This window comes from Silene latifolia, chromosome 10 (assembly GCF_048544455.1).
Source record: "Silene latifolia isolate original U9 population chromosome 10, ASM4854445v1, whole genome shotgun sequence".
In the NCBI taxonomy this organism is placed as follows: Eukaryota; Viridiplantae; Streptophyta; class Magnoliopsida; order Caryophyllales; family Caryophyllaceae; genus Silene; species Silene latifolia.
In genome coordinates, this window is record NC_133535.1 from 1,944,887 (window position 1) to 1,965,885 (window position 20,999).

At 36.9% G+C, this 20,999-nt stretch overlaps 2 protein-coding genes across 3 annotated transcripts in view; both read left to right on the forward strand.

Moving 5' to 3' along the window:
- Positions 1–3,074, forward strand: part of LOC141606955 (uncharacterized) — a 4,763-nt gene extending 1,689 nt beyond the window's left edge. Inside the window, exons 2-4 of the mRNA XM_074426336.1 lie at positions 5–154; positions 1,213–1,299; positions 2,703–3,074. Coding sequence (XP_074282437.1) covers positions 5–154; positions 1,213–1,299; positions 2,703–2,861 — 396 coding nt within the window. The 3' untranslated portion in view covers positions 2,862–3,074. The remainder of the gene's footprint in view (positions 1–4; positions 155–1,212; positions 1,300–2,702) is intronic.
- A 988-nt stretch (positions 3,075–4,062) lies between these two features.
- LOC141604663 (pre-mRNA-processing protein 40A) lies at positions 4,063–19,049 on the forward strand. 2 transcript variants are annotated; one of them, XM_074423108.1, is made up of 30 exons: positions 4,070–4,270; positions 5,513–5,575; positions 5,651–5,929; positions 6,024–6,167; positions 7,274–7,347; positions 7,530–7,599; positions 7,816–7,883; positions 9,925–9,977; positions 10,099–10,156; positions 10,240–10,589; positions 10,855–10,927; positions 11,100–11,186; positions 11,314–11,382; positions 11,472–11,549; positions 11,711–11,797; positions 11,904–11,938; positions 12,077–12,182; positions 13,818–13,898; positions 13,986–14,078; positions 14,175–14,228; positions 14,426–14,542; positions 14,620–14,718; positions 15,316–15,363; positions 15,964–16,056; positions 16,612–16,719; positions 17,011–17,075; positions 17,165–17,267; positions 17,834–18,220; positions 18,435–18,558; positions 18,669–19,049. In XM_074423108.1, the coding sequence occupies exons 7-30, from the start codon at positions 7,821–7,823 to the stop codon at positions 18,677–18,679; spliced, it is 2,442 nt and encodes an 813-aa protein (XP_074279209.1). In that variant the 5' UTR covers positions 4,070–4,270; positions 5,513–5,575; positions 5,651–5,929; positions 6,024–6,167; positions 7,274–7,347; positions 7,530–7,599; positions 7,816–7,820; the 3' UTR covers positions 18,680–19,049. The 2 variants fall into 2 exon arrangements, with proteins under 2 accessions (XP_074279208.1, XP_074279209.1); XM_074423107.1 differs by lacking the exon at positions 7,816–7,883 and having other exon boundaries at positions 4,063–4,270.
- The last annotated feature ends 1,950 nt before the right edge of the window (positions 19,050–20,999 follow it).

The following is a 20,999-nucleotide window of genomic DNA, read 5'->3' on the forward strand; positions in this document are numbered from 1 at the left end:
GAAGTCAGCATCACAGAAGGCGTTTCTGTCTCTTCCTGATGACTTGTCAAAGGCGGTTTCGGAGCTTACTGTTTTGAAAGGTATTGGGCCGGCTACTGCCTCTGCTGTGCTCGCTGCGTATGCTCCTGATGTTGCTCCGTTTATGTCAGATGAGGTATGATTGCGCACATTTGGATATTACCTGTTAAAACGATGTTTAAATTCACTGTTAGACTGTAATCTTACTGTGGCATTATACATTTATACTCTAGATGTACTGAGACATGATTTGTTAGGACCATGTAACTCATTTTTAGTTGAAGAAATGAACAGTTAAACCTAAGGGGCTTCGGAGTAAGTATAGTCGATAATCTTCTACCTTATGTTAGTTGGACATGTTAGACTGTCTACGACTACTCTTGGTCCGTGTCTAGTTGCTGAGCCGGGATTCAGTCTGAGGGTGTGTAAAAAAAGAAGAGTTTCAAGTTTGTCTTGTGGAGCTGTGTATAGCGTGAATAGTTAGTCGTCTGAACGTCTTAATAGAAATATTTATGATCTTGTGTTTAAAAACCTTGCTAGTCAAAACCCCTCAAAAACTCTAAAGAATGGGGGAGCCGGTGTATAATCACTCTTCAAGTTTGAGTGAGAAATATTTATAATGTTGGGCTTCATTTTTTGTTGAAAATCACGTCTTGTGTTTAAAAATTGCAAGTCTTCTAAAGAACGTTGTATGTTTAGAAAGTGTCCCCTTTACTGATTGAAAAAGAGTTAAAACCTTTACAGAAGAAGGAACACAAGAAAATCTACGACAAAGAATTACTCCGTAATAGATTCCTAAAACTAATTTAGTTGTTTAGGCCTGGATTATGCAAGGCCAAGAACTCAGGAATCCCCTCAGATATCTTAATGCATCTTCAGTTTCAGTTAGTTTGTCCTCCAAACATACTAGTTTTGTCGCTTCATCAACACTCACATTAGCTAACCAGTATGCAAGAATTAGTTTCTTGATAAATATGCATCAAATTGATTCTCCAATGTGCTTAATGCAATCAGCCGTATTATTTGTAATGGCATTGGCGGAGGGAGTGGTATGGAGGCGGGGCCTCAAATCAGAGCTGAAATGCTGCCTGGTTTTTTTTACATAACAGAAAAAGAGTCCGAAAAGAAGTATTATTTTCAGATGGTAGATGTGAAATGTATATGCTGATAAATATGTAAAAAAATTCATTATAGGCTATGGAAGCGGTGCTTGGTCACTCAAAAGATTACTCGTTGAAGCAATATCTGCTACTTGCTGGCAAATTGCAGGAGAAGGCAAAGGTTCGCATTTTAAACCATGCTCAATGCAATTACAGTTTTTCTTTTGACGAAAATTTAGTGTAAATTATACTTCGTACTAGATATTGTTGATGGTTACATACTGATACTTGCTAAAATCCATTTGGTTTCACATGGGTACATCATAGTTGATAATTTTACGGTTGAAAATTTTATATGGTCACATGGATCTATTAGATATACCATTCCATCAACTTTTAGAATGAATTTGATGAAAATTTGATCATTCACACTCAATTTGTTGAAAATCTTTAAATTGACTGTTTTTCAAAGGTCAGCCTATCCAACAAATCGAACAATTGACCGGGATTCGTACTAGATATTGTTGATGGTTACATACTGATATTCGATAATTCAGGTTAAAATTATTTGGGAATATTGCAAAAATACCAGTAACATAGCTTAAGAATGTAATCTTCATTCACAAGCGAAACTATGCATCTATATAGCAAGAAGTCTTTTCATTAGAACATTCTTTTGCTTGGGAGTTGTATAAGAGCAGAATTTTTGGTTATCCAGAATGTCTCTTTAAAAACTGTGACTGTGTGAGTTGAACTATCTTGGATTCGTTTCATGAAATCGTCAAATATTTCTTCAATTATCAGTATCTAGCAATTTTCTTTTACAAATAGATCAGGCAGCAGTAAGATATTCTCAACAAATGAACATGAGGAATAGATGGAATCTCAGACTCTCTATTGTGTAGAAATGGTAGACCAGTTTTAAACAAACCTGTAATTTGTCCTTTTCATTCTTTTTTCACTCCGTAAAAAAATATCGTGTGCTGCTTTCTCATAATCTCATCCCTAACCTAAAACCTCAGCTTTATCTCTTTCTTCAATCTTAGCTGTATGTATATGTTATTTATTCACCACAGAGCAATCTGGTTTCTACAAGATGAAATTTCACTACTCATGTCTCCTGATCGGAGTTGTTACTTTTCCGATAAATGTACTTTAGTGATGCATTTTAAACTGAACAAGTGAAAATGTATCAAGACACTTTTTTTGTTTGCTACTGCAATAATCCCAAGGAGAACAGATTAAGCCTAGCTTAGATGTTAGACCTTAAGGCTACTGTTGTTTATTTACTGATAGTGATACAGCACTGTTGCACTCTGTTGATTCTCCGCCTCTCAGCCATATTATTCGCTGATTGTGTAGTCGCTGTTGAACGCATGATGTTTGTTAGTGTAGCACGATAGCAGAATGCTGGATTGTTAACTGTAATCTATACATCATCTCGTGAGTTAAACAGACTCCATTGTTTTTTTCCCTCAACAGTGCTTTGCAAAGTTCTATATCTAAAAACACGAGTATTTACGTATTTCCTTTGCCTGTTAGTTGCATATTTTCTGTGGGCTGATATAATTATACTCATCTCAGGAGCTGAATTCAGACGATGAGCCATTTACAGCTTCAGATGTGGAACGCGCTCTATGGTGCTCTGCTATTGAAGCCAAATTAAGCGGCTCATCCTCGAAACAGGATACAGATGCCAGCTCAAAGAAAACTTCCGGTAAAAAACGCAAAAAATCCAGCTAACTCTTGAATCTTTAGCTGTTGTGTTGAAGGTTTATGTGAATCGCTTCCTTGTAACATGGAGATTAGCCTTTTAGGTTGTGCAACTGTTTCCATTTCTAGTTGTATCTCTGAAGTTTCCTTCCTCTGGAACTCATTTTGCTTGTTTTGTAGAACTCTCCATGTAATATTTTGGTCGAACCTTAGATGTACCAAGTAGGTACCAACACAGTGAAACGTCTTCGTTTGCTGAAATTGTAACATTGCTGCATAAATCCGACCCCTCTTTACCTAGCAATTTGCAGGAGTTGTTGAGGCATTAGGGTATGTCGTCGTTGTTTACGGTCAGTTGCCACATACAAATGTGTAAGCATCATGTAGCCACTAGCTTGCACTGAACCGGGTCTAGTTGTAAAACTATATAGACAAGTAGGCAAGTAGCCAAGTAAAGCTTTGTAAAATCAACATGCCTTCCACAAAAGTATAGGAAAATGAGTTAGCGTTACAAGACGACGCTCAATCTCAGCGTTACTCTCTCACATCGGCATATACAATAAGTGGGAACTCATAATAATGGGTGCATCACATGTAATAAGTGGAACCTTAATAATAAGTGTTGTAAATGAGCTGAGCCCGCTCAACAAGTTCTTGGAATCGGCTCGGTTAAAGCTCGGTTGAGATCGGTCAAACTGAGCTCGATCTCAAACTAAGCCAAAATCGAGCCGAGCCTAAACACACTAAGGTGGCTCGGAAATTCGTTTTTTTTTTTTTTTTTAAAAATTAATAAATTTTTATCAATAATGTTTACTTAACTTATGTTAGTTTTATGATAAATTAATTATAATATTAGTTTAGAAAAAAAAATAACATGATAAATGTTATTTTAACTAATAAACGGAAAAAAAAATAATAGCTTAAGATGAAGAAATTAATTTAAAATTATGTTAGAAGTAAAATAATCCTCGAAAAAATGGTACTCGAACAAAGCTCGAGCTGAGTTCGGGCTCGTAAAATATCATATAAGCCGATCCCGAGCCTTGATTCCAATAGCTTGGTTCGGGCTCGGACTCGACTTTTACAATATCCCAAGCTCGATCATAGGACCAGCTCGAGCTCGGCTCGACTCGTTTTTACATCCTTGTATCCAGCAAATTGGGCTAAATATCAATCCGACCCGCAAATCCGACCCGAAATACAGAACTACTACTCATTAATCAAGTGAAGCCTAAAAATACATCAGAAATCTTCGCACTTTTCACTATTTCTCTCCTCTTTCAATTTGTTCCTTTGTTTATCCCTCTTTTAATTGAATAGAGGTTCGCCATTAATGTCCTAATCATCAATAATAATAATCACAATATTTCTTGCTGAATTTCTACTTCTTCATTGAAACCCTAACCCCAATTTCGAATTGCATATTCAATCAATTCCATGTACGTATTCCCTTCTTCTCTCTTTATTTTTCGATTTTATTTGTTTTGATTGATTTAGGGTTTTATACTCATTGATTAATTAAATTTGTTAGAATTATGATTATATATGAATTAACGTCGAAGAATCGAATTGAAGTTAACGGTTCAATTTTGCCTTTATGTAATTGTTGTTGTTGTTGTTATGTGAGGTTTTCAATTAACCCCATTTTATTTTATCTAGGGTTTATGTTACTTGTCTCACATTGTAAGACGGTCTTATTCTATAATTTATGTCGGGTATATTTATTGTTTGGTAATCGCGGTATCCGGCTTCTCGCCTTAAGGTAGACCTGGCAAACGAGTCATTCAGGTCGGGTTTAGAATAGGTCTTTTCTAAGGATTTATTGTAAGACGGTCTTATTCTATAATTTGTGTCGGGTGTATTTATTGTTTAGGTAATCGCGGTATCCGGCTTCTCACCTTAAGGTAGACCTGGCAAACGAGTCATTCAGGTCGGGTTTAGAATAGGTCTTTTCTGAGGATTTATTGTAAGACGGTCTTATTCTATAATTTGTGTTTTATTTATTGTTTAGGTAATCGCGGTTTCTCGGTTATCTCAAACTCATTCAGGTTGGGTTTAGAATAAGTCTTTTCTGAGGATTTATACTCGGGTTGGGACGGGTTAGGTTATCTCCTTAGTCACATGTAGGTATTGTTCTTATTTCCTCAACAGATTTTGATTGCATTTTAGTCAAAAGAAAAGTAAATACTCCAAATATAAAGTAGATTAAATTTACAAAAGGGAGTTTAATTGATTAATTAGGTTTGGATATTTCGGGTTTTGATGATAAGTATTAGTTGCTAGAATAGGAATTACTAGTTATTACTAGTATGTGGTAGTTTTGGAATGCTGTTTTGCGATTTAGGTGGTTAGGCATGTAGCGGAAAATTAGGGTTGTTTGGTGATTAATTTTCAAGTTATTTCTCCGTATTTGATTTTTCTGTATTTAATTCTAGGACACTTCTGATTTTCAGAAGAGTTGTCTTTGTGTGTTTAAGAAAGGGTTTTCTTTAGTTGAATAACTGCGTTTAAGCAGTTTTGTTTTTGATCTACAATAGCTCATTCACCGAAATTTAGTATTGACCTCTAATTGATTAAGTAGTTGTTAACAAGTTATTTTGGGATTAAGGCTCTGATGTTGTTGTTGTAGTTGTTAACAAGTTATTTACTTTCAATTGCCATTTTATTCTTGAAAAACGCAGAGTTGACCAGCTGCAGTTGGTCCCATGGGCACTCCACAAGGTTATGGCCCTCCTGTATCACAGGTAAGTTACTCGTGTATTTAGACGTCGTTATAATGAAATGGCTTTCATTTTGCTTATATAGATACATTCCTGCAGTTTCGACCTGCAGCTCCTGGGCATCAAGGGCAGCCATATTTACATGCGTCTTCTCAGCATTTTCCTCAAGGTGGACCTAATCAACCCATGCACCCTAATCAGCCTATGCAGTATTCCCAACCCATGCAGCAGTTACCTCCTAGGCATGGTATGCAACAACAAACTATGCCTATGCAATATGGCCAGCCGAATAGGACTGTGGCACCGGCCCCACCCGCTTTTAGCAATCACCCATCTGGTGGAAATGGCATGGGTGTTCCGTTTTCTTCGGGATATACAGTAAGATTTCTTTTATTCAACAGTATCATTTTTGAATTATTCAACAGGTTAGGCTTATAAAATTGGTTTGAATTAACTAAACTCTGTTGTTCAGTATCAAGCGGTATCCCATATGGCTAATCCTGCCGCACCCGTTTCTAGCCAACCGTGGCCATCATCTGGAAGTCAAAATTCTGCACAATTTGCCCCAGTTCCACCAACAGCAGATCAGTCTTCTGTTCCTTCTACCACTATCCCTGTGAGATCTCTTCCCCTCAATGAAACAAAATGAGATTTTAAAAAGCTATTTTTATGAGAAATGTATTCCTTTTTTCAGTCAATCGGGTGTGAGTAAATTGTAAAATGAGTTGAATTCTTGATACAAAACTTCTACTATGAAAGGCTAGAGAGGGAATGAGGAACAACGTTTCAGCTGGAAATTTAGTTTTGTTTCTATCTCAGTATTCCTTTGGGGGTTTTGGGCGAGGTGGGTGGGTTGGTTCAAATTCTTACGGAGTACCTAATGCAAGGCTGTCCATGAAGGCGAACTCAGTGCTGTCAACTATTTGTTTTTTCCCCACTTGTTCAGTTAATATCATTGCTGGATTTTGTTTTTTAATGTGAATTGTGGCTGAAGCAGTAAGCGTTGTATTAAATCTAAGTCTGAGACATGATTTGGAATGGTTGTCATCATCTGTCTCATTTTATCTCAGTGGTAGCACCTTGCATGCGGCTGATACCGCCTGAAAATATATTCACTGGAACGTTTAAAACCTTTGTAACTCAGATTTAAATTCCATATAATCTGTTTGTATAACTGTTTAATCAGTAATCACTAAGCTTTGCGTAAGGATGTTCATTGTTACCATCCTCAAGTAAAGTTATCTTCAATCGAGTGAAATATGTTATTTTGAATTGACATATCTGATAATTAGAATTCTAATAATAACTACTTGCTTGAGATCTGTGTTTCTTTGTTTCGGTTTCAATTGGGCACATCTAATAGCGTTGAGCGCAACTATTTTGTGACAAAATAAATCTTTTTAGCCAGAAATGATGTGTCCAAGTGAAATGTCAGGGTAACATTGTTTGTGATTGTCTTATGGCTTATACATTCATAATCCTGTATTAAGGTCAAAGGGCCCTTTCTTCCTATCCTGTAAAAAAAAAATTACTTTACAAGTGAATAGGTTTGTGGGTAATGGATCGTTTAATAAGAATGGCAGTGTCTGTGAATTTCAAGGCATAGTTTGAGAATGCTAGAGAATAAAGTTTACCAAGTTCTTGTTTGGAGTAATGCTCTATGATCATTATTATTGTTAGTCTGATTTCATAACATTTTGTTTCTCCTTGATTAAATTTCAGGCTATTATACCTCCTGATTCAGGTCAGCAGTCAGCAACTGATTGGCAAGAACATTCTACTGCTGATGGGAGAAGGTGGGTATCTGTTTTCTAATATTTGATGTCCATCTTTTGTTGAACTATCTGCCATTTTCTCTGTATGATGGCAATTTTCCCGTGGCAAGATGCTACTGCCACTTGTATAAGTTAACTGTCATAATTGTTTCTTTGGAATGCCAATTTTGTTCTTATATTCCATTCTCGTGCCCGGTGGTCAGATATTATTACAACAAGAAAACCAAGCAATCAAGCTGGGAGAAGCCAATGGAGCTGATGACCCCAAAGGAGGTGAAGCCTATTTCTCTGTTCGCTTTTTGTTTATTGGCCCTATCCGAGGTGTTGAATCATGCGTTTTATGTATTGCTGCGCAAATACCTAGAATAGCTCTATTTATGCTTGTTGCTAACTATAACAGCTAGAACAAAATTTGTAGGAATACCTGCGTTGTACATAATTGTTTTATTCCGATTATCCTTTTGTTTGCATGTTTCCATTGGTTTGTAGATGTCATGGCAAATGAGGAGACTACTCTAGATGCTCACCTTGAAGGCAGGTTCACTTTCGCAAGGCAGGCAATGATTTGCTATCTACATTTATTTTCTTAGATAGGGAACCCTTTTTAATTTAGTGCTAATTGTCATGTGGAATATTGTTTGTTTTTGCCTGTTGGATATGTTTTTTTTTGGAGTCAACCTGTTGGATATGTTAAAATCTGACAAATGTTTTTTTTTATCAGTTTAAAATTGACATTTTCACCAAGCACTGGACTTTAATTTTGATGAACTTGCTTCATATCTAAGTTGGCAATTATTCTACCTTATATCCATCTTAATTAGTTGTCCATAATTGCATATCGTTGACTCATTGGTACATCATAATCATGCATAAAAAGTATGGTCAAGTGTGGACCTTTGTTTAAAAAAGTGCAAGGCATGCCAAGATGACGGTGCCCTGTTGCCACAAGGCACAATCGCCTCATGACTGTACATGCGGCGGGCTGTTTTTGCAAACAAACTTGTGTATGTCAAACTAAACATTTTGTGCAACAATACAGTTTATTTTGCTTTTCAAAGAGTGCTAGCGTGTCAAGATGCAAAAGTTAGGGTTAAAGGGCTTAGGCAAGTGTAGAAATGTAGAATAAAAGAACTAAAAAAAATATGGAAATTGCATATTAGTGCTCTCTGTGACGGGTGTGACCTCATGTACTGCCTTGTTGGTTCTGCATTACTCGTCTTAGGTGCGCGTTACACACACATGGTGACTTCAAGTGTTTTGTCTTCCCCTTCCACATAGGCTTGCTTTGTCAAATAGTTTGGATAGAGACATAATTTACTTATGCTCTCAGAATGCAGTCCTTTTCAGAAATGGAAATTGTTGGTGGTGCATTCTGGTTAATAATTGCCTAGAGCTCATCTTTTGATTTAACTGCCTTGTCTTAGTTAAACCTTTTGCATCGTCTTAAATATTTTGACTTCCAATCTGAAGTAAGATGCCTACATGAGGTGATACTTCTGAAAATGTCTTAAGTGACACACTGCTCTAACGTTTAGGCTTTTCTCTTTATGATTTGGTAATCATTATCCTGATCATATAATAACCTTGTCTATAGTGGGTGTAATTCTACATGATTGATCCTCCTCTCTGGAGCTCTCTTTGGGTGGGGGCCTTTTGCAGAGCTGGTGCTTTTTTACATGACTGGTGGTAATCATATTGAACTATCTGAAAATTTTGTGGAAATTGCTGTAGCCACTAATACTATGAAATTTTCATATGGGTGTATTTTTGCAATGAACGGATTAACTCTATTTACATCCTAATATTCTTAGATTTACGCCGAAAAATATCCACTTCCAATGGGGCTAAATACTCATTATTCTTCGGCCTTGAACTACCGTGGAATAATGCAAAATATCTCACTAAACTTTCTTTGCTTGTATCGGGAAGTAGCAGAGTCTTCATGCTTTCTATGATGTAATTTTCATTATGGGTTATCCGAAAAAGCTTCTCCTTGTTTTTGATACCCATGAGATTGTTTTTGATAACTTTTGTTATGATTGTGTTTCTTTGCTTGTGCCTCGTCCAAACAGTCAGACATCAGCTTTTTTGTTCTGCTTCTTCAGAAGGAAAGGCTGTAAAAAGCTGTTTCTCATTGTGTTGGTTTTGTACTTTTGTGAACCTTGAATATCTGACTATCTAGCCACGTTTACAATCATATTTTTGTTACTGGTCCTTTTTCAGAAACTCTGGAGAGGTTATGGTTCGGAAACATTACTTTGCTTACAGTTAATTATTTACCCTCTCTGTTTGTCTTCTGACTTCCAAAGCTTCATTAGTGTTTATGTGATTTATAGTTTATACTGTAATTTTAGCTGTTGTCTACTATCGTCAAGATTAAGAAGTCAAGGCAGGTAGGTTTATTTGTTCCTGTCTCGTTTCAGCTTACACACTCAACTTTATTTCTTTTACTTATACTTTCCAAGTCTTGTTATAAATTAAATCCCTGTTCTTTTGTGAGGATCCTTCTGAACTGATTTTTCCGTTACAATGACGAATGTGGACTATTCCCCCCACATTCTTTTTAGCTTTGGAGTTAATAAATTTCATTTGTTCCAGAGAGCTGATGCATCGACAGTGTGGAAGGAGTTTACAACCCCAGAGGGGAAGAAGTATGTTCAACATTCCATTTTGGGACCTTTTTATACTTCACAAGTTCATATGGATGAATATTCTGGTGCATTGTGACCGCATCATAGATTGCTGCTTACTTAGTCATGTTTTGCTTGCTAGGTATTATTACAACAAGCTTACTAAGGAATCAAAATGGACAATACCTGAAGAATTGAAGGTTTTACTGCTCTCATACAAAACATTCCCTTTTGTCTATTCAAAAAGGTATTCATGACTAATTAGGACTAATGTGCTCTGCAGTTGGCTCGTGAGCAAGCAGAAATGACAGCTGGCCAGGGAGTACAGCCAGATACAGGTACAAAGTCTCAAACTACTGTTGCTGGAGGTTCGGCCGCTGAGGACACACATGCGATTTCAGTCAGCTCCAATGGTTCATCTTTGCCTGGAATAACATCGACCCCACCAAGCTCTGCACCTGTTGCTAGTGTGTCTCCTATGCTTAATGTTGCTACTCCGGAACCCTTTGCTGCAGTTGCGTCTGGCCTGCCTTTGGCTGCATTGAATTCTACTTCAGTAACTGTTCCTGCCATGTCTACTTCTATTTCTGGAATTGGCATTGCTCCTGCTGTCATGAGTGCCAGTCCCGCAGCGTATGTTTTTTTCCTTCTTTTTTTTTTCTTTTTTTTTTTTTTTTTTTTTTTTTTTCTGGTAGCTTGTATACTGGTTGGTGCTCTTCCACACGGTACTAAATTTCGGTTTGGAGATTTTATCTTAAAATCAATCGCATCAGCCTGATCTCAGCTGTTACGCCATTAATGCGGACCTTTAAAAACTTGATAGCTGGGCTCCGGTAATCGATTTGTTATCTCATGCTTTTTAAATGCCAGCTCTTATGTGCTGTGGTTTGTTTTACAGGAATGCCTCAGAAGTATCACAAACTCAAGAAATCATGACTTCTACTGATGGACCTTCTGCCCTCGATGATAAGGTATGGATAGGCTTAACGCATTCTCTTGGCCCTGTTAGTGTAAATTTTTGTTGCAACATGTAAGAGTTAAGCTTGTCATTATGAATTAGTACTGCCACTTAATATTAATTAATGTAAAAGAAAGGCCTTGGGTGTTTTCTCATACTTGAGTTGGATATGCTGTGGATACAAGGTAAAGAAGAACGAAACGGTTGATGAGAAAGTTGAGGCGAACGAAAACCAAGCAGATGACGAACCTTTGGTTTTTGCTACAAAGCAGGTATTAGACAATCATGACTTGGTATATGGTGCAGAATAGCTTTTTTTACCCTTATGCAGGCTATATGCCTTTTACATGATTAAAGTTTACTAATGCATGTTGACTAATCATCTTCATGTCCTCTTAGGAAGCAAAAGTTGCATTCAAGTCACTTCTTGAGTCTGCAAATGTTCAGTCTGACTGGACCTGGGATCAGGTAGTCTCATGTTTATGTTTTTGTTTTTGAAAAAAATCTGTGCGCTTCGTAATTATGGGCGTGTTTAATGCTGTGAATTTTGTCATCAGGCAATGAAGGCAATAGTAAACGATAAGAGATATGGTGCTCTAAAAACATTGGGCGAGCGAAAGCAAGCATTCAATGAGGTAATTTCTCGTTGTTTGCATTGATGTACTTTCTGTGAGCATTGATTAGGTTTCTTTGTCCATCTTTGTATTACCTTTCTGCTAATTTGTTGACTTTTGAGCTTCACAAGCTGTATCCATATTCCGTTCTGACAGTATGGTATGTTGCAAATTCTTAATAGTATTTGGGGCAACGTAAGAAATATGAGGCAGAGGAGCGGCGCATGAGGCAGAAGAAAGCTAAGGAAGAGTTTACGAAAATGTTGGAAGTATGTTGCTACTCTTTTATGTCCTTTCTCTCCTTTTTGTTTGGTTGCGGGGGTTGAGGTAATGATTTGAGACTTAATTTTTTCTCCTTTTTGTTTTGTCCCATAGGAGTCTACGGAACTTACATCATCCATGAAATGGAGGTATGTACTCTACAATGTCTAAACTTTCCCTTGCGTTTGTCAAGTTGCAACAGTTCTGATCAATACAATTCTTAGATTACTATTGTGTACTCAGTTCTTCTGATTAGAGTTTTTTTTTTTTTCCCATTCTGTATGCAGTAAAGCTATTACTATCTTTGAAGACGATGAACGGTTCGAAGCTGTTGAAAAGCCCAAAGATCGCCAAGAGCTTTTTGAGAATTACTTAGTTGAACTAGAGAAAAAGGCAAGTGGCGAATTAGACTTTTTAGGTTTCCCTTTTAAGTTCCATTTTTTGAATTTGGTAGTATACAATCTTTAGTTTGCACTCTGTTCCCATTTTTGATAGGAATATGTTAGTAGCTTGTGTTTTGACCAACTATCTTATAGCCACCCACTCGTAATGAAACTGGTTTTAGTGCAAGGTATACAACTCCACTATTTCAAAAATGTAGCATACACTAAAGGAAGCGTCATTCAATTCAAGACAATATACCATGCTATATGATATTTGAAGAAGATTTTGTGTAATATTCAAGGCTCGAGGCCTTATGGTCCAGGTGTCCATCCGTTGTGAATTTTAGTTTCCTAGGTGAATTAACTCTTATCAAAGGATGAGATTAAATGGGGAATTGTTTTTTTTGTCTCAACTGAAAATTTGTTTCTTCCTTTTGAACTCTTGGTATTAGTGCTCAGTGTTGCATTGGCAAAAATTTTATATTTTATTCTTAAAATTGTACCCTATTACTTCATACTAAAATAACTAAACTTGTGAATAATTTTTTTGAGAAAATGATTGCGGCTCACTAGTTCTTTACTCGTTCGAAGTGTGAACCAAGTAGGTAGCATTCTATAAGCTCACACCTGTTTTTCCAAACCCAATCAAACTCTACCGTGCGTCACTGATGTTAGCTTTGTAAACTCAACGAGTCAACGCATACTAACTGGAGACGTGTGGTCTAGGAGTATATCATTAGGGATATGGAAATGTGGGCACTCTAGTAAACATTAATCCAAGTGGTCTTTTTCCTCATGATGAGGCATGATTCTCTTCCATGAAGTATGATAGCTTTTTCAATGTAGGAAATTAGTCATACTGGGAGTCACTAGACAATTTAGTTAAGAGTTCTTTTGCTCAGTGTTTGTCATTTTATGTCCGACTAGATTACCAGCATGAGTTCCATGATTTCAATAATCAATAAGCTAAAGGTAAATGTTAAGTTAAACTGCTGATGGCTTGTTGTTGCTGTAGTGAGGCCGCTCCCACTTCTGCTTCTAACTAATCTTAATTGCCAAACCAGTTAAACTGTTAGCAAGACCATTTCTATAGCTTGCTAGTCGTTATTTATGTTTCTTGATTTGAAATTTTACATGATTTATGCCTACTAGCAACAGTCTTGCATAATGCATTTGCTTTGTGCATTTATGGCTATGAACGTATGATGAGATTTTCTCCTCTGGGTTCAATGTATGGTGAAGAGAATTTTCTAATAGTTATTTATCACCCTTCAGTTAGTCCTTTAGGAATTTCAAAATATATGTGTTGCCAACAATTTTTTGATGTATATATCTAGTGGCAGTCTTTATTCTCTGATGTTTTTCTATGATTAAGATAAGTTTAGCTAATGTCAGGGCAGTCAGAATCTGTTAGTATAAGGCTAATATTAACATGTCATCTTTTTTAGTGATTTTTTGTTTGTTTTAGTTTTAGCTTTAGGATCTAGTGAATTATTGACCAATTTGATAGAAGCACCATCAATATCTTCTCCTGGTTATCACCTACTTTGCTTTTAGTTTTTTGTCCAAAAACAATGATCATCTAAGTATTTCTCTTATCTTCCCTTTGCTCAACTTTGTGGATTTTGTTGTTAACTTCTTTCAGGAAAAGCAGAAGGCTGAAGAAGAGTATAGGCATAATAGAGAAGAGTACTGGAAGTTTTTAGAAACTTGTGACTTCATTGAGGTGAATTATCTTAATATCCCTGTTTTATCTGCGTGATTTTTTTCTTGTCTCATATCTCAAGCTATGCGATCATTTGGTCTTGATCAGGTGAACTGCTTGTGGCGGAAAGTTCAGGATCGCTTGGAGGATGATGAGAGATGCTCACGCCTGGATAAGATTGACCGCTTGGAAATATTTCAGGTTTTTGGCATATCTTATTTGTGCATTTCTGTGTCCAGAACTTGTATTTAAGTTTTTAATTTGGTAGGATTATATGCGTCTTTCTATTTTTGGTAGGATTATATGCGTTTTTTGGAGAAGGAAGAAGAGGAGCAGAAGAAACTTCAGAAGGTTTGCCTTTTTTTAAATGTATTTGTATTTTGTTTATAAAGTTTTATTTTATTTTTGCTTGCGTTACTCATATATCATACAATTTTTTTGGTTATAGTTTTCTCCGTGAAGTACTTAATTGTATTTTCTAATCCTTGTAGCCAGTAAAACATGTCTGAATTGTGTTTGCTTGCAATCAAATAATTACACCTGTGTAGGAGCAATTGAGGAGAGCTGAGAGAAAAAACCGAGATGAATTTCGTAAGATGTTGGAAGATGATATATTGATAGGTGCTATCACTGCAAAAACAAATTGGCGTGAATACAGTGCTAAGGTAATTCCTGTTCTTGTTAGAAATGGGAGAATGGAATGTTGAGATAGTACCGTGTTATATATTTTAATGTGTTTCAGGTTAAAGAATCTGAGGCCTATTTGGCTGTAGCGCATAACACATCTGGGTCAACTCCTAAAGATTTGTTCGAGGATCTGGTTGATGAATTACAGAACCAGGTATTAGATCTGTTACACTTTGATTATGTCCTATATATCCTTTGTTTTCTCCCTTCAGTGCGCAAGTACTTGAAACATTTGCTCTTGTTGATTTACATTTGTTGGGTCATGCACTTTAAGTGGGAGATTGAGCAGTAAGCCATAGAAGACCAAACCCCAGTTATTAAATTTCCTGAGATAAATAAGAAACATTTTCGATGTTTTGATTTTTTTTATTCGCCGTGGTGTTCTGTTTCATACATACAGAGTTATGTTCAGTTCTACACTTCTACCATTTTGTTGAGCCCTTAGGGCTACTTGTTTACTAAATATGTCATGGTTCTCTGTATTATCCCGTCTGCTCAAATCTCCCTTTCTGCATTTATCTACTCCAGTCTTTTTCCTAGATCTTGTGCCTTTTCTTTCTCCATGATGGCTTTTGCAGTGAAGCATTCTGTAAATGCTTTCTCCACTTGTGTGTTTTTGGTCTTGTGTATTGGGTTGCTGTGCTGGTTGTTTTACCTCCTAAGTATAGCTATAGTTGATTGAAGTGTTCGATGTACAAGCTTTAGTTGTCTCTTCAGCCCAAATTCTTCATGAGTTTTTCTTTCTCTGCAGTACCATGATGATAAACGCCGGGTAAAAGAAGCAATGAAAGTATGCAAGGTAAATTTTCTACTCGTATGTCTGTCCGCAGAGATTTTCTATTTTTCGAGGCAGGCAAAGACCAACTTTTCTTTGGCCTTGCAACTTGCAATGTCACGGTGTAAAGCAAAATGACTCACTAAATTATGTGCGTTTCCAATATTGTGAAATAGGAGTTTCTTGATGCATTTTCATTTTTCTCTATATATGGGAAGTTGGGAACAGTGCTCCTGTGAATGTGCTAGATAGCACACATGTATGATTTTGTACATCAGACCCTCATTTATTTTGTCAGAAGTAAGGATATTTGAGGAGGTGGGAAATTTGGAGAGAAAGGGAAGGAGGGATTTGGTGGGAGAGAATTCCCTTTGTTTGGTTAGCAAATTGGAAATGGAGGGATTTAAAAGAGGGGAAAATGGATTCTTCCATTTCCCACTCCATGGCAAATTACTTCCTTCCAACAAAGGAACTATTTGGAGTGAAAACTCCTCCCTTGATTTCCTCACCCCCTTCCTTCCCTTATCCCTTATCCCTCCCCTCCTTTCCTTCCATTTTTTTTATCCAAACAAAGCCTATAGCTCTAGTGTCATCAGGTTGAGACATGTTTTTCAATTGTTGCAGGTTACTATGTCATCAACGTGGACCTTTGAGGAGTTCAAGGCTTCCATTATGTCTGAAATTGAGTCCCAGCCAATATCAGATGTCAATTTTAAGGTATATGTCTGTTGATTTGGAATTTGGAAACAAACAACCTATAACATGACCGTTTCGTGGTCCCATTGAGCATGAACAAGTTGGATGTCATCTTGTAGAACCATTCAAATAGCAGATTGAGATATGAGACCTCAAGCTGAGATCTGTTAATTTTTTGGCTATATATTTTTTGGCCTTCTTAAACAACAGGATATAGAAGATACTTTTTTCCAGGCTAAATAAAAAATCTAGTTACACTGAATCGCGAAAGAATAAAATAGTGAAGATACACATGGTCATGTATTTTCTGACATCAAACCAGAGAAATTTCATCATGATTTCTCCGGCCTGCTATCCCTACAGATGACACTTTTTTGTGTTCACAATAATGTTATAGTCCTTTCTCAGATTCCAACATTTGCGTCATTGTTGCACACGCTACTGTATTTACTATCCTCATAATCTAGTACGCCTGTTTCATGTTGATGATTCATCGGCTTTTGTGCTTTAGATGTCTAGCTGATTGTCTCTTTGACTTTGGTCTTGCTTTGTCTATTGTAACTTGGTTGTTTGCAGCTGATTTTTGATGAGCAGCTTGAAAGAGCCAAGGAGAAGGAAGAGAAAGAAGCTAGAAAGAGACAACGTCTTGTTGAAGACTTCATTGATCTTCTGCACTCTCTTAAGGTACTTACTGATCCATATGACCTTATAAGATTGCTTTACAGGAACGTTGACAACACCAACAACATATACAACTTTCTTTACTTACTGATCCATTAAAAGCTGTGGATTGGTTTTCACTATCTGCGGCGAGGTAGAGGGGTTAGGTATAGACGACCTTTGTTCTTTTGGGTTAAAAGTGACGAAACATTTGTTTAGAGATTTGGGGTTAAAATAGGGACGAAGTATTTGTGTGGTTATTGCCGGACCCCTGCCTGTTTTTTCTTTTCTCTTATTTTCTGATCTGGTTTGAAGGAAATAAATGCTGCTTCTACTTGGGATGATTGTCGAGAACTTTTTGAAGATAGTGAAGAATACAGGTGCACTTTTGATTGCTTAATGCTTATGCTAGAAATTCAAGACTAATATGATTTTGTGAACTGTAAACTGAATTTTTTTACATCTCCAGAGAAATTGGGGAAGAAAGTTTAGCAAGGGAGACCTTTGAGGACTATATTACTGGCCTGCAAGAGAAGGCAAAAGAAAAGGAAATGAAGCGTGAGGAGGAAAAGGTAAACTTTCATTAAATTTGGATTATTCCATAATAAGCAAGAGTATTTCTGGTCGTATATCTTGATCATGGTTTCTTAATTCTTTTAGTTAGGTTTATTAGATTCTAATTAATTCGTAATTGCTCAAGACTCTAAATTCATCAAGAGATTTGGTCCTTTGATGTCAGATGTTGGGTAACACATTAACCAGGAGTTTGGTTTACGTTTTTAAACTATAGCTGTCCTTTTCTCGAAACTCGATAGGTTAGTTAATTACGAAAATTGTTTCTAGCTCTTGAGATCACTCATGATTGTATGGTAGCAAGGTTTATTAGTAGTTAGTACATGTCAATCACCCATCCAAAAATGGGGAAAGAATGCTGCTATGTGCTTTCAACTTTCTGCTGTTAATGTTTGCCACTATATAAATGCTTTGTAACTCATGTAGGGAAAACACTGAAACTTTTACCATTTTATGGGGTATGTCTTAATTTGACATCATTTTACATGTACTTACCTCAATATACTGCTAGTTACAGGATATCTGTTTAATGTAGTTTTTTTTTCATGGTGTTGTACTTATTCAGGCCAAGAAGGAGAAAGAGAGAGAGGAGAAGGAGAAGAGGAAAGAGAGAGAAAAGGAGAGGAAGGAAAAAGATAAAGACCGCGAGAGAGAAAAGCGAAAGGAACGGTCTAAGAAAGATGAATCAGATGATGAAATGGTGGAAGCAAGTGATGACCATGAATTTAAGGATGACAATAAAAAAGAGAAGGACAAGGATAGAGACAAGAAGCATAAGAAGCGTCACTATGATGGTTCTGATGATGTGAACTCCGACAAGGATGACGACAGAGAGAAGCGTACTCGGAAACGGCACCATGATACTGCAGACGACATTTATTCTGATAGAGATGATAAAGAGGAGCACAAGAAATCTCGTCGACATGGTAGCGATCGGAAGAAATCTCGAAAGGTATGGGTATATTGATCATCTAAGGCTGGGACATCTTTTGAAAGCCATGGATCATATGATTTTTTCTCTGCTATCATTTTTCAGCTTTGTTATCTTTTTTACCTGCCTATCTCTGTGTACTGGTGTTGGTTTCAGTTTCATGTAAATAAACTATATATATCTAGTCTATTTCAACTGCCTGTGATGATTTGTTGTATTCTTTTTCCCTTATCAGCATGAACATTCACCTGATTCAAATGGCGAGAGTAGGCATAAAAAGCACAGGAGAGATCATCGTGATAGTTCCCGAAAAACTAGTGTCCAGGATGACCTCGAAGATGGCGAGCTTGGTGAGGATGGTATGGTCTCATTGCCCTGGCTGAATTATTTAATCTTATTATGAAGGTTTATCAATAGCTTTTTTTTTTTTTTTTTCTGGTGTAACATTTACTCATCTTTGGAATGGCAGTTAAACAATAAAAGTGGAGGCCCATGTAGCTGGGGGCCTGGGGCTGTCGAAGCTGTTTGAATATATCTGAATGGTTGAGGAGACTGCTGTCCTGCTCATGTTGCTACTGATGATACGGATGAATGTAATGTAAGCATTTGTTTAAACTCACATATTTTTTTGATATAGAATGTTTACTAGGATGGTAGATGCTAGTTAGCACATCTGGCCGGAAAAATGCAAGCTCGAAAACTAGAATCAGTCTTTTGATTTGATTGTTATCTTGTCTTGTCGCCCAAAACATATGATTATTATTAGTAGGTCAATGATCAACTTTCCTGAAATCTTTTTATTTCTATGGAAATGGTGGCGACAAAGGCAAAATTCCTTAGTTTTGGATTATGATGCAATTTTCAGCACCTTTTTAATTTATTTATCTTAGTGATAGTTCACAGCACCGTTTAGTTTGGGTTATTCATCTCCGTGTTTCAACATGAGTAATGTTTCGTATATCTGACCCCGCATACTTTTGACCTATTATGGTAAATGTTGATAGTTGATGAAATCAGTTGGTAGTGGATTACTAACTACGGAGTACTACTTATGATAGGGAGGAGGCATCAAAATTCTTGAATCCCTTTTCGAGTTTAAGACAAAAGTAAGAGTGTTTGGAATCACAAAAGGCTTGTCTTTATCTTCCAATGGGTTTTATTTGACCCGTTTTGGAATGTCGATGGATTCTAATTCCAAATGAGAATTTGTGCTACTCATGATAGGGAGGAGGCATGCAAATTCTTAAATCCCATTTCGAGTTTAAAGATCCTTTTCCCGCATTTTTCACAAGTATTGCTTTCTTAAGAACACTTTCAAGAAATTAAGCTCCCGCCATGTTTAGCATGTCGAGAATTTGAGAGTTTTTATGAGTATTTGTTCTTTTTGTGCATCCCCTGAGTTGATACTTTTATGTCGTACTTGTTCTTTGTGTCCTCGTGAGCTGAATTGACCCGATCTATGACCATTCGACTACTAGAGAATCGTTTGACATGACTCAAACAACCTGACAATATATAACCAGAACAGAGAGCCGAAATGGCTTGTTACCCGTTCAAACGGGAAACGGGTTGGTTTTTGGATGTTTAAACATGAGGTTTGATTGTTCTGACCCATGAAAATAACTCAGGTTGGTGTGATTGCAATTTGATGTGCTATGTTTAATGGTGTTATGTATTGCAGAGTGGACCATTACCTTGAATGGTTGATTGAAAAAAGGAAAAGGAAATGATTGTTTGGCCAAATTAGTCTCCCTTAAGACGGATATTAAAACGGGTATATCCGTCTTAATATTAAAACGGGTCAAGTATCATTTTACTTGTGCATATTCGACAAATCTGTCGCTTTTTTCCCTATGAATTTTACTTTTATTTTATTCATAGTAATTGACCCGTTTTAAGTACAAGACAAATATACCCGTCTTAAATAAGAATTTGCGATGTTTGGCCAAGAAAAGATGTCAAATCTTTCATGTATTAGTTGGTGGTTGTGTTAATTGACATCAACATCATCAGAATTATTTTATCCTGTTAGGCTGATTGTGCCTTTCCTTGCTTTGGTAGTGACCTTATGCCCACGCAACCATGTTATTCCGCTATCTTACCAGATTTTGTTGAGGCCACATCGAACCGAGTACTCGTATCAAATAATTAAGAGCAATTATTTTATCTCTGTATAAGATATACGGAGTATATCAAATAATAAATCTCTGTGCTTGGGTGCCACCGGGTGATATATATACATTAGGTCATTACGACTTTGGGGGCTGGTTCAAAGCCCACTTGCGTTTCGTTACTCGTACCTAAGAAGCGATGCAAAAGCGGTTATAAGCCTTTGCAACTCATGTTTGTTCCGTATAGCACGTCGTAACACTTCTCAAATGAAGTATATATACTACTATGTAGCGGGTCAAATAGACCCGACCCGACCCAACCCGACACTCGAATTGAGGGTTTGAACTTGACCTGAACCCAAATTGACCAGCCCGATATGATCCACCGAATGTTTGTCAAGGTTGACCCGACCCGACACTTGAGTTGAGGACCCAAACTTGACCTAAACCCGAATTGACTCAACTCTATATGACCCGACGCCGCTGAATTTGATAAAGTTTATTGTTTACAGGGAGGAACAAAATCAACTCTATCTCTAATTAGCTTTATAATAACCACACAAAATTTTTTGATCCGTGTTTCATAACTCGAATGACCCGAACCCGACTCAAAAAAAAAGTTTGACGAGTTTGGAACCAACCCGAATATGCTCACCAATGATTGACTTAAAGAACATTGCATCACGGTG

Excerpts from the sequence above, each read along its gene's own strand:
- LOC141604663 (XM_074423107.1), top strand. The coding sequence starts at position 5,537 with ATGGGCACTCCACAAGGTTATGGCCCTCCTGTATCACAG. Across the intron at positions 5,930-6,023 it reads CGTTTTCTTCGGGATATACA|TATCAAGCGGTATCCCATAT; the intron begins GTAAGATTTCTT and ends TCTGTTGTTCAG. Across the intron at positions 6,168-7,273 it reads TTCCTTCTACCACTATCCCT|GCTATTATACCTCCTGATTC; the intron begins GTGAGATCTCTT and ends ATTAAATTTCAG.